Source organism: Talaromyces stipitatus, genomic scaffold (genome assembly GCF_000003125.1).
Source record: "Talaromyces stipitatus ATCC 10500 scf_1105507295511 genomic scaffold, whole genome shotgun sequence".
NCBI classification, from domain to species: Eukaryota; Fungi; Ascomycota; class Eurotiomycetes; order Eurotiales; family Trichocomaceae; genus Talaromyces; species Talaromyces stipitatus.
The window spans coordinates 1,420,091-1,434,949 of record NW_002990119.1 but is presented as its reverse complement, the minus strand read 5'-3'; the positions used below and the strand labels follow the sequence as shown (position 1 = coordinate 1,434,949).

General features: G+C 45.1%; 5 protein-coding genes across 5 annotated transcripts, besides 1 other annotated feature; 2 read left to right on the top strand and 3 right to left on the bottom strand.

Moving 5' to 3' along the window:
• Window positions 1–1,728: 1,728 nt before the first annotated feature.
• Window positions 1,729–1,783: a microsatellite.
• A 1,301-nt stretch (window positions 1,784–3,084) lies between these two features.
• TSTA_102480 (elongation factor -1 beta,delta, putative) lies at window positions 3,085–4,287 on the top strand (the record flags this gene model as incomplete). The annotated part of the gene is made up of 5 exons (XM_002486211.1): window positions 3,085–3,124; window positions 3,207–3,246; window positions 3,341–3,702; window positions 3,766–3,974; window positions 4,040–4,287. 5 exons carry the CDS (start codon window positions 3,085–3,087, stop codon window positions 4,058–4,060), a joined length of 672 nt encoding a protein of 223 aa, XP_002486256.1. The 3' UTR covers window positions 4,061–4,287.
• A 74-nt stretch (window positions 4,288–4,361) lies between these two features.
• Window positions 4,362–5,668, bottom strand: TSTA_102470 (3-hydroxyacyl-CoA dehyrogenase, putative; the record flags this gene model as incomplete). The annotated part of the gene is made up of 6 exons (XM_002486210.1): window positions 4,362–4,757; window positions 4,835–4,961; window positions 5,015–5,035; window positions 5,099–5,264; window positions 5,335–5,520; window positions 5,591–5,668. The coding sequence occupies 6 exons, from the start codon at window positions 5,666–5,668 to the stop codon at window positions 4,475–4,477; spliced, it is 861 nt and encodes a 286-aa protein (XP_002486255.1). The 3' UTR covers window positions 4,362–4,474.
• A 699-nt stretch (window positions 5,669–6,367) lies between these two features.
• TSTA_102460 (MFS nicotinic acid transporter Tna1, putative) lies at window positions 6,368–8,629 on the top strand. The gene is made up of 8 exons (XM_002486209.1): window positions 6,368–6,799; window positions 6,860–6,975; window positions 7,040–7,106; window positions 7,167–7,306; window positions 7,358–7,643; window positions 7,704–7,994; window positions 8,068–8,181; window positions 8,281–8,629. Exons 1-8 carry the CDS (start codon window positions 6,514–6,516, stop codon window positions 8,502–8,504), a joined length of 1,524 nt encoding a protein of 507 aa, XP_002486254.1. The 5' UTR covers window positions 6,368–6,513; the 3' UTR covers window positions 8,505–8,629.
• A 367-nt stretch (window positions 8,630–8,996) lies between these two features.
• Window positions 8,997–11,810, bottom strand: TSTA_102450 (beta-xylosidase, putative; the record flags this gene model as incomplete). The annotated part of the gene is made up of 3 exons (XM_002486208.1): window positions 8,997–11,289; window positions 11,357–11,467; window positions 11,533–11,810. 3 exons carry the CDS (start codon window positions 11,808–11,810, stop codon window positions 8,997–8,999), a joined length of 2,682 nt encoding a protein of 893 aa, XP_002486253.1.
• A 1,277-nt stretch (window positions 11,811–13,087) lies between these two features.
• Window positions 13,088–14,358, bottom strand: TSTA_102440 (BNR/Asp-box repeat domain protein; the record flags this gene model as incomplete). The annotated part of the gene is made up of 2 exons (XM_002486207.1): window positions 13,088–13,823; window positions 13,895–14,358. 2 exons carry the CDS (start codon window positions 14,356–14,358, stop codon window positions 13,088–13,090), a joined length of 1,200 nt encoding a protein of 399 aa, XP_002486252.1.
• Window positions 14,359–14,859: the final 501 nt, after the last annotated feature.

Below are 14,859 nucleotides of genomic sequence, written 5' to 3'. Positions count from 1 at the left end.
ATAGGAAAGAGATTTTACTTGATCATGCTCATTTTATCGGGACCAAAAAGGCGTGTCAAAACCAAACCCCTCGACATGGCATTATAAGATTTATAAGATTTTATCAATGCCCCATCTGACACGTACAGATAGGGAAAAAAGAATAAGTGCGCTGATTAATAGCGTGGACTTTTAACCCTAAAAAAGTCCGCCGCTAGCGTTTATTTGTCCCCATTTACCCTTTTTGGTATATAGGGGGCATGCTATTACTATAGCATAGTGCGAGTATATCCATATACAATTATTTGTGGCTAACTGAATGGGAGGTGTTGATATTTAGAATTACAACCTGTGGAGGGGTACTATTGAGGCAGTACAAGGGATTTGCTTTCTTTTCATCTCTTTTTGCTTGATGTAGCACACTCGTCTCTCATTGATTGAATATCCGGTTATATAGTAGGATGGGAAGTGGAGCAAATATAAACATGACATGTACAAACAGAGGAAACTGGACGACCTTGAAGTAGGCTGTAAGGACTGGTTCTCAAGGCTTGGTTAAGGTCACACAGCGCCGAGTTCGAGGAAGAATGTGTCAATACCTCTAATAAAGGCAGACTGCTATCTAATGTAGACATCGCCAAAGACTGCAGGCTGGGTTTTCCCTAGACTCTATATAATCAGTCTACTAGACTCTGCATAATCCACTGGAGCCCCGTTTCAGATAGTGTACGCAGATTAGAGCCTGAGTATTTCATACAGGTCCCTGTCCTTGTTTAATATTAGGACATGTAAGGCACCACAGGCGCTATGAGCAGCGCAAGAGTGTGAGCCTGCGACCATCCCGATTCGATAAAATAAATTAATGGGCTTTCATGGGCTTTCGTGAGCTTTTCTGGACAATACGCACTTAAGAAGGTGAAGATAAACAATTAGATAGTACTGATACTTCTAGCGGGACTTATTTAGCAGTAACCTTCGACGTCTTGAATAATATTGAATCTACAAAGCCTCAGTATTCCAAATTTCTAGATACGGTCTACCCTCTAAGTCTTTATTTCCTCTTTGACTCCTTTTTGCGCGGTGAGTCGTGATTATGTCTCAAAGTCAACGCTCAGAGAATCCTTCTTCATCTATCTATGATAGCAATTTTTGAGAATCCCGCTTACTTTACCCCTGAGAACGTGCAGTTAGATACACATGATCTTTCAACCAGCCGGCAAAAATTCGATTCTTTTGATTCGGAGTTATTCGACCACCACGACCTCTTACAGTTCCTTCTTCCCTTACCTTTGTTAGTCCTGGCCGGAAGAAGCCCACCAATTCTCCCGACCTCATCGCTCCATCTGCTACCTCAGCTCCTATGATTGCTACGGGCACTCTATCCTCACAGAATCAAGGAATACGATCTCATATTGAGTCGTCTTCTGTAAGCGACGGAGAAAGCATTGCACACAGTGTCTCGCACAGTGTCTTGCCAAGCTGACGACAGGAAAGTGACCAAAGCACAGCATCATTGTCATTTAGCGCTAAAGGATCATTCGGGAATGTAGCTACTTCACCAGATCCTCAAGGTCAGCCAGTTTCCATTGGGAATTCTTCCGCCCTAGCTCCAGAAAGAGCTCCGGCTGTCCCATCGAGACAGGCACAAACAACAAGGTTCCACAATGAGCCACGTCCCGTAAGCAGGGGAGGAGAAAGCCTTACGACCAGTGTCTTGCCGGCTGAACAGCGGAAACTTAGCCAAACCGTATCATCATTATCATCATCATCATCATCGTCGTCGTCACCGCCATCTCCATCATTAGGGTTGGGGCAATGGGTAGAATGGAAATCCCGCGGAAAAAAAATTCCGCAGAGTGAACAAATAACGACAAATTGGGAAGGATGGGGGTCTGGAAAAAAAGAACAAGCAGAGAACAAGAGTAAGCAAACTATGACAGATAATGTTGACCAACAAGTACAGCCGGAAGTAGTCAATGGGAGCCAATTGATTTGGATCAGTTAATTAACATGGAGCGCCAAAATTTGAAGCGTAAGGGGGAACAGAGGGAATATGCATATTCGTAGGTTTCTCTTACAAGTATAATTAACACTACCTAATTCTTATATTATGGACTCTTTGCATCTCTTATGCAATAATCTGGGCTTTGAGTCACGCTGTATTCCTTGGAGACAGCCATGATATGACTATTACACATTTTGTAATCTATCTTGCTGATTGCGAATAAGGACATGCTCTATGCGTACCATTTATATGTGGTTAAGAAAGCGTACAATCGAGGTGCTCCACGCCAAATATTTGCTAATGTGAGACAAATATCACGACATTCCAAGCTTTTAAGGTTGCCAGTAAACCAGATTAACTGCACTGTTTGCGTGCAGTTTCATTCTAGACTTCATCCCAGCCTTTATTTAACATGACATGGCAGATTAAACGAATAAAAATATAGACTGCATAAGTCCAGCCTAATCCTTCGTCAGCCTACTCATCTATCCCATTACTTAGCGCAGCGTTATGTCAGCTCACTGATTCCTGAGAGTGCGATCGAAAGCCCGAACGACTTATCATTGACCAATGTGCAAGTACCTTATTATAGATTTACGCATAGTATCTAGTAACACTTTTGCGTATTTATACCGGATACTGGAGAATAATATGCCACATCTAGGAATTTATAAATTGCCTACTTAGGAAATATCTAGCAAACCTACTAGTGATATATCATGCGACTCACTGTGTTGTATAAGAGGAATGAAAACGGTCTAAGTATCAGGTTGCATGAAATAAATAGCCATGGCAGCTCCTGTAGGACCTGCGCAGTTAACTTGACGATGTTCTACAGTGGCCTCTATGGGCGTGTATTACTCTTACATGCATCTAGTGATCACTAGTGGTTATTTGAGGATAAGTCACACCTAAACCCATGCGATCATTCTACAGTAGCGCTGAAGGATTATTCATATCTCAATAAAAAGAGTGAATATATCGAGTCTTTTCAATATCGGACTCAAATTCATCAGACGAAGTTACTTATTCTCTTCGTTCATTCATCTACTGCCCCATCAGAGCCACCAGTGGACAGCGTCTCGTACAGAAACGTAACAATGAGGTTTTCAGACCTAGCCAGTGATGATGGTTTGAGAGGTAGGGTTTCTATGCGATCTATTGCATTTGATCCAGACGGAAAATCAACTTTTTCTGGTGGGGTAATTGACTGGCCGGATAGTGCTCAACACCTTGCTGGCTTCACGGTCGTATATTGTCTCGTAAGTATGCGTTGGAACTTGAAGCATCTCATTTATGAAGGATTAATCTTAATTCCTTATATTATTGCTACTCGCTAACTCATGGTATTGATAGGTTCTCCCCGTCCCAGGCCGATGTCGCTGTATTCAAAGACATTACCTCTCATCCTGACCTCTCCCAGTATCCTCACGTTGCGAGATGGTACAAGCATATTGATACCTACAAATCCGAATTCGCGACCTTGCCCGGCGATCCGTTTAAGCCCTATACTACCTACGGACCTGAGGTTGACGAAGCTAGCGTTACCCGCGATGCTGACGACGATGATGAAGATCTCTATGGTAGAGAAGACGAAGAAGAAGACCAGGAAGCAGTTTGTCTCCAAAAAGAGCGTCTAGCAGCCTACAAAGCGAAGAAAGCAATCAAGCCAAAGCCTGCAGCAAAATCCGTAGTCACACTAGATGTCAAGCCTTGGGGTAAGTTCCGGGATATAAAAGAACTCGTCGCCAAATAAGATGTTAACAAAGAATATTCGCCAGATGACGAAACCGATATGGCCGCGCTAGAGGCCTTGGTTCGTAGCATTGAAAAGGATGGTCTAGTCTGGGGTGCTTCGAAATTAGTTGCGGTAGGTTTCGGCATTAAGAAGCTGCAGATTAACCTCGTTGTTGAGGACGAAAAAGTGTCGACGGTGGACCTTCAGGAGGAAATTGAAAGCTTTGAGGATTACGTTCAGTCTTCAGATGTTGTAAGTCTGCTCGTTCCTGAAGTCCCCTTGAGAGATCCTATTGGGATGCTAATTTGTATTATCAGGTTGCCATGCAGAAGCTATAAACAGTAATATGCAATCATTAACGAGCCCATCAGACTTTATGATGTGAATAAATATGTAAATTATGAATCATAAGGAAAGATTACTACTAATCCTAAGCTTGAGGGTCCCAGCAACTGCAAAGTATAAGAGAGGATGAAATATGCACAGAATCATCTTTTGAGCGTTTACGTATCTGAATTGGTATCGCTGCCGATAATGCAAGGTAATGGTATGAGGTTGATTTTAGTTCATCATCCAACATAATAGACCACTAACGAGTATGAATACGTAGCAAGAAGAACAAGTGATAGCGAAGAGCAGACATAGTTGTTAAGCTCTGGTTCTATGTTCTAAGATGACTATTCATAAATCACTCATTCCATGCAGCTGACAGACAGTCCAATACACAGCAGACTCCTTGAACTATGACAGACTCAGGAAGGGTATTCATAAAATCCTCGCCTGTTCTTAAATCCGAGTTTGCCTTCCTTAATCATGTTATCGAGATACTGCCGGGGCTCAATGGGGAGGCCCTTGCGCGAGTCTGCATAATGGTTTTCAATGTCCAGCACGACATCCAGTCCGACAACATCCATGAGCTCACATGGCCCTCGGGGTGTCTTTAAGACGTCTTTGAAAATAGCATCGATTTCTTTTGGGGTTGCGACGCCCTCGTGGAGCGCGAGGAGAGTTTCTCGTTTGATGGCCGCCCAGATTCTGGTTGTTGGTATTGATTATAAGCATTCATGCATCGATCGGATATTAAGGGAATTTAAATACACAGGACAGCTTACCGGTTATAAATATATCCAATTGAAGTTGATTTCACATGGTAGGGTGAGAAGCCGTGTTTTTGGGATTGGTTGAGCATTAGCTCAATGATAGAAGGATCGGTCTGATCGTGTCCCATGATTTCAATCGCTAGACAATGAGTTAGTCAAGGATTCGCCTCGGCAGAGATTAATGTCACTTACCTGGAGTCTCCGGTGGCCAGTCTTTAATCCGTGCAAAGCCCTAGATCAGCATCACCATCGCACACGTCGGCTGCTCTCACTTACAACAATGTGCGCTCAACACTCGGGCCGGGTTTTTGAGAGTCAGTGGTTCTATAATTTCGCTAATCACATAGCTACTAGAGTTGGAGGCGATAATAGTCTGCTCGGGGGCAATAGCATCGAGTTCGCTGATTACGGTTCGCTTTAGGTTGATGTTTTCCGGCACACACTATCACAACCAATCAAGCAGTCAGACCAAATGTCTCGAGTCAAGTTTATGCGATATGCTTTCTACCGACCTCAATTGCCAGCCAAGCCTGTTGCAATGCTGAATTAAGCCTATCTGGGGAAGACGTCGTGATGTTCCCCCAATTCTTGGAAATGGCAGAGGGCGATGCGCGGAGTTGTTGGACGTAGTCAATTCCTTCCGAAAGCTGTTTTTCTTGTCGGTCGACTAGGTGCACAGGTTTTCCAGTGCTGGACCACTACTAGGTTTGAAGCGCGCATCAGAAGTCAAATCCCGGAGTACTCTCATCATGCATTATAATCACGTACCATATACGCCAGACGCCTGCCTTGAGTGCCCGCTCCCAGGATCACCACGGCGTCTCGTAGAAGTTTTGTTCGTGCCATTTTTCATCTGATTGATTTTCTGCGCGTCCCGATTTACACGAAGAAAGAATATTTTGACTTGTTGAAATTAATGCGGAGTTCATTTTAAGAAGATACGCGATTTTGTACCCTTTGCAATGCGAATATGGTCGGTTCCGGGGTCGGATCCGACGTGGGTTGGGGTAGTGCGGAGTTGTGATTGTAGCTGTATAGTTACCTACTTGAAGTGGACTAGGCATGTTTAGTTGGGCTTGATATACGTACAATAGAGTTCAAGATGTGGCAATAGAGACTGGGTGGGAATACCCCAGACATTTCGGCATCTGGCATCTGGCATTTGCACTCGGAACAAGGTTCCACTGATATTGTTGAATGGAATGATGGCCAATCTCAGCTTCCTACGAAGCTTGCTCAAGTAAAGATATTCGGGATATATTCAAAGTTCACGCCATCGGGATTCGACTATACGAATCTGTGTAGATACGGGCGAAGGTAAACTTGGCAGATCCTGATCCGAGTTATTGATCAGTCACTTTTCAGCCGGATGGAGATACCACAGAAGCCGGCTTTTGCCCACGGGCACAACACGAATGATTACTGTGCGAGTAGTGAGATCACTGATCCACACCTGTCGGATCCGATGGCCAGCGACAGGGTCGTCCTTGGTTGTATCCTGGCTTTACCCCATAAAATCCCCAGTGGGCCACATACCCCGACATTGAGGGGAAGCTTGGCGATTGAGATTCGTACCAAACCCTCGTGTAAATATTTAAGATCCCAGGAACCTGGACTTCTTGTCTCGGATATTTGTTAAAAACATCAGAATTCTGCTGTACTGTTGATCTCTCATAGCAGAACCGTTCAAGATGTCTTCACCCAACTCTGATACCGAAAAGCCCACTGCGAGCACTATTGAAAATGGAACTCGCGCCTCGCTACGATCGGTCCCCAGCAAAACAGATGTCGAACACATTCCGGGGGTCTCGAGAGAGACGGAGAATAAACTCCTGCGGAAGCTGGACCTTCGGCTGATTCCTATGCTTGCCCTTCTGTATCTCCTCGCTTTCCTGGATCGTGGCAATATCGGCAATGCCAAGATTGAAGGCATGCTGGATGATTTGCACATGACTGGACATCAATATAGCCTCGCTTGTATGTTACAATTCGCATCTATCATCTTTGCAAGAAGCAGGCCAACTAATTAGCATGCAGTGACCGTGTTCTTCTTCACGTATGTTGCATTTGAGCTTCCCAGTAACTTGCTGTTGAAGAAATTGCGGCCATCACGATTGCTCCCTCTTCTCATGCTTGCCTGGGGCACTGTCATGGTATTATCCCATCTTCATGAAAAAGTAAATCGCATTTCAACTTACTGACTGCGGGTATGCTCAGACTTTGATGGGAATTGTGCAAAACTATCATGGGCTTTTAGCCTGCCGTCTTTTCCTGGGAGTGGCTGGTGAGTACATCATAGTTATCACATGAGAATAGGGCTGCAAATACTGACATGAACATACAGAGGCTGGTCTTTATCCGGGCATTGCGTACTATATTACCCTTTGGTATCCTCGCGACCGTGCTCAATATCGCCAGGCACTCTTCTTCAGTGCAGCTAGTGTGGCCGGCGCCTTCTCGGGCCTTCTAGCTTACGGTATCGCTGTATGTACTCATACTTTAATCATTGCTTAGCTCATTTACTAATGAACATAGAAAATGGACGGCGTCGCCGGTTATGCTGGCTGGCGCTGGATCTTCATCCTTGAAGGTCTCCTGACAGTGGCAGTCGCCCTTGTCGCTCCATTTGCTATCCACGATTTTCCGGAAACCGCAAAGTTCCTGAGTGAAGATGAAAGGGAACTCATCATTACCATGCTACGAAACCAGACGACTAGTGAAGGCTTCGTTACCTCCGAAGTAATCCAAGAGGAGAGCAAGTTCCGTGCCAAATATGTTATTGATGCCCTTACTGATTGGCAGATTTACTTGGGTTTATTCAGTACGTAACTCACACTCCAATTTCTCTTAATAACTATTTTTAACACGATTCCGTTTTTAGTGTACTGGGGTATCACCTGTCCTCTGTACGGCATCTCCTTCTTCCTCCCCTCCATTATCAAAGATTTGGGATACACTTCATCGACGGCGCAACTGCTCACAGTGCCTATCTATATCACTGCCGCCATTGTTGCTATTGGTGCTGCGTGGCTATCCGATCGCAGACAACAACGATCTCCCTTCATTCTTTTCTTCATGTCTCTGATCGCCATTGGCTTCATTATTGTCATTGCCTCATCCGGACGCGGAGTGCCAGGAGTCGTCTATGCCGGTGTCTTTATCGCTGTTGTTGGTATGTTGTATTCGTTGTGCAAAATTTTCATTACTTTTTCAGAAGTGTTTCTAACATTCATTGCTTGCCTCAGGTATTTATCCTGCTTTCCCTGGTAACGTCACATGGATCGCAGTCAACCTCGCCGGAGACTATAAACGAGCTGCTGGTATGGCAGTGCACATTGGTTTGGGTAATATGGCCGGAGGTATAATTTTCCCTTTTCTTTCACCCCTTCACTCCTCGAAGACTACGTCTTCTGCTCGTTTTTTAAGCTCCAGTAAGCTAACATTCAACTCTTTCACAGCAATGGCATCCAACTTCTACCGTTCCCAGGATGCACCCAAGTACATTCTAGGCCACTCCTTGGAGCTCGGATTCTGCGTGGTCGGAATCATCGCAGTTGTTATCCTACGTCTGTCTTACCAGAGAATCAATCGCAAACGTGCCCACATTGACGTGTCTCAATATGATGCTTATCAGATGGCACAGATGGGTGATCGCTCACCCATGTTCAGGTATATGTTGTAGAGTCGGGACTCTATCTATTTTCTTATGAGAGGAAGTTTAATCATGTTGTTAAAATGATGTGGCATTGAGTTATAATGGAGAGCATCCATTGATCAAACGTAGAATATCTGGAAGCAGAGCAGGTTCCTCATCTATCACTATGTAAGGACTACCTAGGTACTCTAGGTGGAACTATTTATATAATCAAATTCAACTTCAATTAACTCAACATGACAGATCGGTCCTATCTACACTGATACTACCTTGAAAGAAGTTTAATAACCTAAAGAGCATTTCCTACCGGGTATATATTTCCAAGGTTGGAGATAAAACCATGAAAAGCAAAGAAGCTAAACGATGGCTATATTCTGTAACTTTGCTTCTACTAGAATATAAGAAAGAAAAGACTCGATAGTCATTTATGCCGACCGGGCAATTTTCAATAGCACTTTCTACATGTTTGCTCGGGAAGAGGCTTGGAAGGAGTGACACAGAAGCAAAAAGTTGGTCGCGCTAAGAGGAAAGAGGCTGTGGGAATGAATCCAAAACATTTTCCGGTCCATTGATTGTAAATTCTGCAGTTGGATAATGCTGGCCCACATCTAATTGCAGAGTATACGATCCAGGATACAGGACCAAATCACCATTGGTAGCAGTTCGTGCAATGGAACCAATAGTGACATCAATACTCACGGTGCGAGTCTCTCCAGGCTTGATAGAGGAGGCTCGCGCATAGCTGATCAATGTCTTGATAGGATACGGTTTAGGACCTGCGTTATCGGTGGAGGCAAAGAGTAATGCGACGAAGTCCGATGTGACTTTCCCGGTATTCTTGACATTGACATGAAAGCTGTCAAAGGGAGCAGTGTCCTGGTACTTTGATTTCGAGGCTTTTGCAACGAGAGATGCCGTGTTGTAAGGGCCAAACTTCTTGTCGGCCCAGGAGGCGTCAAAGGTTGTATAGTGCAGACCGAAGCCGAATGGGATTACTGCGTCGTCGTACCAGCGGTATGTACGTCCAGGGGTACTACCATTTGGACGCAATGACATGTCCGTCATTGGAATTGCATTGGTGTAGTTTGCCGGATATTGTGTTACCGGGAGTCTTCCTGCAGGAGCAGACTGCCCCGTGAGAATGTCGAACACGGCTTGACCTCCGGTTTGGCTTGGGTAGCCACACCACAAAAGAGCATTCACATTCTCGTTTTGGAGAAGCGCAGAGTCGTCTAGCTGTCCACCACCAAACTGTAAGACGACAAGCGGTTTCCCGACTTGAGAGAGCTGATCAATAAGTTGGAGCTGATTACCAGTCCAGGCAATTGTGTTTCTATCCATTGCTTCAGCCTCGATTGAGTTGTCAATACCTCCCGCATAGATGACTATGTCTGCTGTCTTAGCGGCGGCTACCGCAGCAGCAAATCCAGACGTATCGGTGGAATTAATGCCGGTGCCAGCTTCATATTGAACGGTATATCCCATCTGCTCAGCACCCCATACCAGTGTTCGGATATATGCCGGAGTGCCGTAGTAGTTCCCCTGAAGCTGGGTAGTTGCGTTGGCATAAGGGCCAATCAACGCAATTGTCTGCCCATGCTGGGACAACGGCAGTACCTTTTTATGGTCATTTTTCAAGAGCACGATGCCCTCGACAGCAGCACGGTTGGCCAGCTGCTGTGATGCAGTAGTACCCACATCTGACCATCCGAGGGAACTGTATTGTGAATCCTCCGAGTCAAACCACCCAAGTCGGACTAGAGAAGAATATAGATAAACCAAAGCCGAGTTTAAAGTGGCATTTTTGAAAAGATCCTGGGCCGCGGCAGCAGCAAGATTGTTTGACATTGTGGTTCCACAATCCAGATTTGTACCGGCATTGAGAGCGTCAGCGGCGGCAGCAGCGAGAGAACTTGTGTAGCGGTGGTCAGAGTAGATGTTGTCGACCGCATCACAATCTGAAGTCACCCAGTGTCCTGTCTGGTTCCAGTTCCAATGATCACGAAGGATGGTATCTAACAGGTAGCTATCGGCGCAAGTTGGGATTCCGTTGACAGCATTATAGCTACACATGATAGCATCAACTTGTGCGTCGCGTGCGCAGCTTTTGAAGGGAGGTAGATAATATTCGGATAGATCTTGCGTGGAAATAATGGCATTGAAGCCGTATCGTGAATTTCCCTCCCAGTCCTCGATATCGTACCCTGCGAAATGCTTGCAAGTTGCCACAACTCTGGGATTGGCAGGTGCAATTCCATTTTGGAGGCCATCGACCAAGTTATACACGTAGCGAGCAATATGGTATGGGTCTTCACCCGGAGTCTCTTGGCCTCTACCCCAGCGTGGATCTCTGAAAGGATTGATATTTGGTGTCCAGAAGTCCAGACCTGCGTTCCCGTAGTTATTGAAGGCGCGACCCTCAATACTAACGACAGTACCAACTTCTTTTATGAGAGCATCATCAAAAGCAGCTGACATGAGAATAGGCTGTGGAAAGGAGGTGGCGTAACTGAAATTCCCAGAAGGTTGAAAAGTGACGCCAGGAGAACCAGCAACACCGTGTAATGCTTCGTTCCACCATTGATATGCTGGCAATCCAAGACGAGCAGCTCCCGGTGACCCATTTTGAGTGTTTTGAACTTTTTCTTCAAAGGTCATGGCATCTACAAGACCCTTTGCACGGGTGAGAGGGTCAAGAGACGTATCGCAGATTGGATTACTGCACAAAGGGTCCAAAGTGCAGTTGGGCTTCACAGAACCGGAAAGAGGAATTGGGTTGGAACTAGGGTTGGAAATCTGGTAGATATCAATCCTGTATATTCATATATTCTGATTAGCCAACATGCCAAGCACAGGGAATAGTTTATGATTTCACGTACAGCCAGGTCCCCCCACAGATTTTGGAAGAGTTTCCAGCGCAAGTCATAGTGCACGCACTATCCTCTTGTTTCTGCGCAGTACTTCCAATGCTATTACCACAGTAGCATTGACTAATTCCAGGTTAGCTTCTTCATACATGGTACATAATTGATAGTGAAGGTAGGGATCTACTCACCTCCCGTATTCTACTCCAGCATATGTAAACCCAGACAAGCCACAAGTATCAGCACATGTCTGGGGAGAGTTACCACCAGGTGGAGTGGCTGAACCTCCTTGTAGAACTCGCGAACTATCATCCGTGTAGCAACCTAGAAAAGAGATACTGGCCGAATAATTCTGGTTGATGGGAGGGAGACATGTTTCCTGTCGGGGCTGAATTGACGGGATTGCGACAGCGCGGAATACTCCCAAAAGGAGTACACTCCATGCTAGAAAGGCAGATCTAAGAACCATGACTGTTTCCGAAATATCCTTATATGAGTCTTTCAAGGTTCTTACCGGTTAGCGGAAACCTATCCTGGTTGACCTCCGAGGTATGGGATGTAAGCAGTTTATATACCTACGTATACATCTGGACTTCAACCGAATCTGATAATACCCTGATCATAGATTTGTGGAAGTATCACATATTTGCTCTGTCTTTCACGCATAATACAACGTTGGAGATCCGGAAGATTACAACTATAGTTCCGTGCGAAAATATCTTGCGGGTTCGATCCTAGAACCCCTCTGCACGATAATGCCCCCCAAGCCCGGAGACTTTGATATACGTAGAAACGCAAGCAGGGATTTTACCGGTCTTCCATTACGAGTCTTCCCCGCAAATCGGTTGCGTATGGACATGTTACGTTACATATCATGCATGCAGTTGGATAAATGTTGATTATCTGCCCCGCATTGTCATCATTGCCTACTTAGCCGTATAGAAGCAGAGGAAGCCAAGCACTAGAATTTACTGCTTCGATTCTAGAGAGAAAGTTGCACAGACATATCTACTCTTTTAGCGAGCGCTCTCTTTCTTATAGATCGATATCTAGATCCTGTGAATTTAGCCAAAAGTTGGTAGCCCAAAGCTTGTATCAAGACCTGCCTCTTTAGTGAAAATGTGAGAGGACTGTGCCCGATAGCTTCAAATATTACCATAAATAATCGTAATGACTGACATAGCGCGGTTCAATTGATAGTACAAGCACGGCTAATTGCAAATAGCAAGTTTTCATATTTACCGACTTCTGAACAAACCCACGAGTCGGTGAAGAAAGAACACCGTAAAGCATTGAGAATAGTCTAACTTAGATGCTTTTTTATCAAATATCGGCCTATCAATTGATGACATATTCAGTCGTGTCCATGGATGGCACGATGTCTAGCATTAAAGCACTCAGTGGCACTAATACGCATAAAGAAAATGTCAGGAGAGGTTCGTTTACAGATACAAAAGCAAAATGGAAGTAGTCAGCAAAAAAAGGTATGAACACGGGCGTACACTCGTCACTGGTCTGGTATCTGATAAGGCCCGAGGCTTTTTATAATTTAATAGGCTAAGAATCCCAGTCATGAATTGGTAGATTCAAGACCGCGCCGAACAGTCTACCTCTAATTATAGGCAAGAAAAGTGACATTTCTAAGGGGAAAGATGTATTCAATAGATAATTAGGACTCCAAACTATACATCATGGATATTAATTCCATTACACAGTGACTCTGAGAGATAGGAAGCCGCTATCCGATCAATGCCCATGGGAATTCTTGCAACTAGAAATAGTGTCTTTCGAAGATGGGGGTCCCGGGACCAGCCACTCTCCAGCAGTGACTGTAGCAGCAGGCAATCCGTAATATCCTCCATTCATGAAAAGAATGACGCTCTCATTTGGCATCACTCCCAGGCCCCTTGTATAAGAGACACCGAGCCCAGTCTCCACTTCATCCCATGAATCCGGGTCGCCATTATTCGTGTTGATGAAAACCTGTGAATAAGTGGAATCACTGACTACAATAGTGCCAGAGGGGCCGCCGGCGGGAGTCCAAACTGTATATGGACCCGCAGAGGAGATTGTGCCTGTATTGCGAGCTTGCAGTAAATGAGAAGGGGCACTGATGAATTCTAATGGACTGTCGGCAATTGAGTAATGTACCGCATACGGGGCGAGATCTCCCTGGGGAGCAAGACCGACTTCATGGGAGATCATCCATTTCCCATTTCCGATTTGCGCGACTGTAGCCATTCCAGGTCTCTGTGTGTAGTTGGCGAATGCCACGGCGTTAATGACTCCGCCCCATTGGAGAAGGTTGTGGCTTGTCTGTAACGAGAGTTTCTGTCCGTGAAGAGGGTCACGCTGATCTGAATAGTAAACCAGTACTTGGTTATCGTAGATGCCAATGAAAGGTTCCCAGACAGGGGTTGCTCCATTAGCGGTGTTTGGGGCTCCGCCTGTTGCTACAACGGACACGAACTCCCAAGTCAATCTATTTAAAGTTGTTAATACATCTTAAAAAGAGCCTAGTCCATCAATAAGGTTCGAAGGCTAGGAAAATACCCTTTGTCCTGGCTAGCATAAAGCTCGATATTTGTAGATGCAAAGTTTGCCGGAATAGCATTCCCCGTTGCAAGGATAGTGCCCGCAGGATATTTTCCAATCTGTTGAGGAAGCTCAAACAGAAAAGGTTGTAGGATAATCCCCCCCGTATAATTTCTATGTGTGAAATATACACGAGAGATCTCCGTCCAAGAGTAGCCGTAGTCTGTTGACTTTGCAATAGGAAGATACGGTCCGTCTGGAGGACTGCACGTCCAAGAAGCTAACAAGACATTGTCTTTCTCGCAATTCTGGTCTAGAAGAACACTGCGAGCGTAAGAAGTACTGTGGGATGTCCACGATTCTGGAGGAGCGAATACAGTGACATTGTTGAAGAACCGAGGTGTAGATGGTGGTGATGGCGGTGACGGAGCACCAAGCGCACAAGCAGTTATTAACGAACTTATGAGTAATTGCGGAAACATTTTGGATAGAAATTTGTTGCTTGACTGAAAGGTTTTCTTGCACATTTGGCTGTTAGTTGTGGCATCAATTGTTATTCCTTTATAGCTTCTCTCCGGGTAAATCTGTGGGTAAATTGGGGATAAATCTTGTGCCTAGTTTAGGGCAACATAGTTCAATGAGTAATCCAAGACCTAGAAACAGTCAAGCAAATATATTCTAATTTGACCAGCATAGGATCAGTACAGTGTTCATCTTCCGGATCCTTCTCACCTTCCAGCAAGGTCTTGCTTTAACCCATAATTTCCAATTGGTCATGCCAGTTCAGAAAGCAGGAAAAGACAACGTAAGTTCTTTCCCACACAGCCAATATGTTCATTGTACATGCTACAGCGAGTAGCTATCACGAGCGCATACAGTCTGTAGAAACAGGAAGCCTTGACTGTCCAAAGGCCTACCAAACAAAGACACATATCGGGGAAGAGCGGAGGCTTCAATATAACCGGAGTTGGCCAGAACAAGGC

Bases quoted from the DNA above. Each gene is read 5' to 3' on its own strand.
- TSTA_102460 (XM_002486209.1), top strand. From the start codon at position 6,514: ATGTCTTCACCCAACTCTGATACCGAAAAGCCCACTGCGAGCACTATT. The intron at 7,307-7,357 runs GTATGTACTCAT...TAATGAACATAG, and splicing joins TTCTAGCTTACGGTATCGCT to AAAATGGACGGCGTCGCCGG. The intron at 8,182-8,280 runs GTATAATTTTCC...ACTCTTTCACAG, and splicing joins TTTGGGTAATATGGCCGGAG to CAATGGCATCCAACTTCTAC.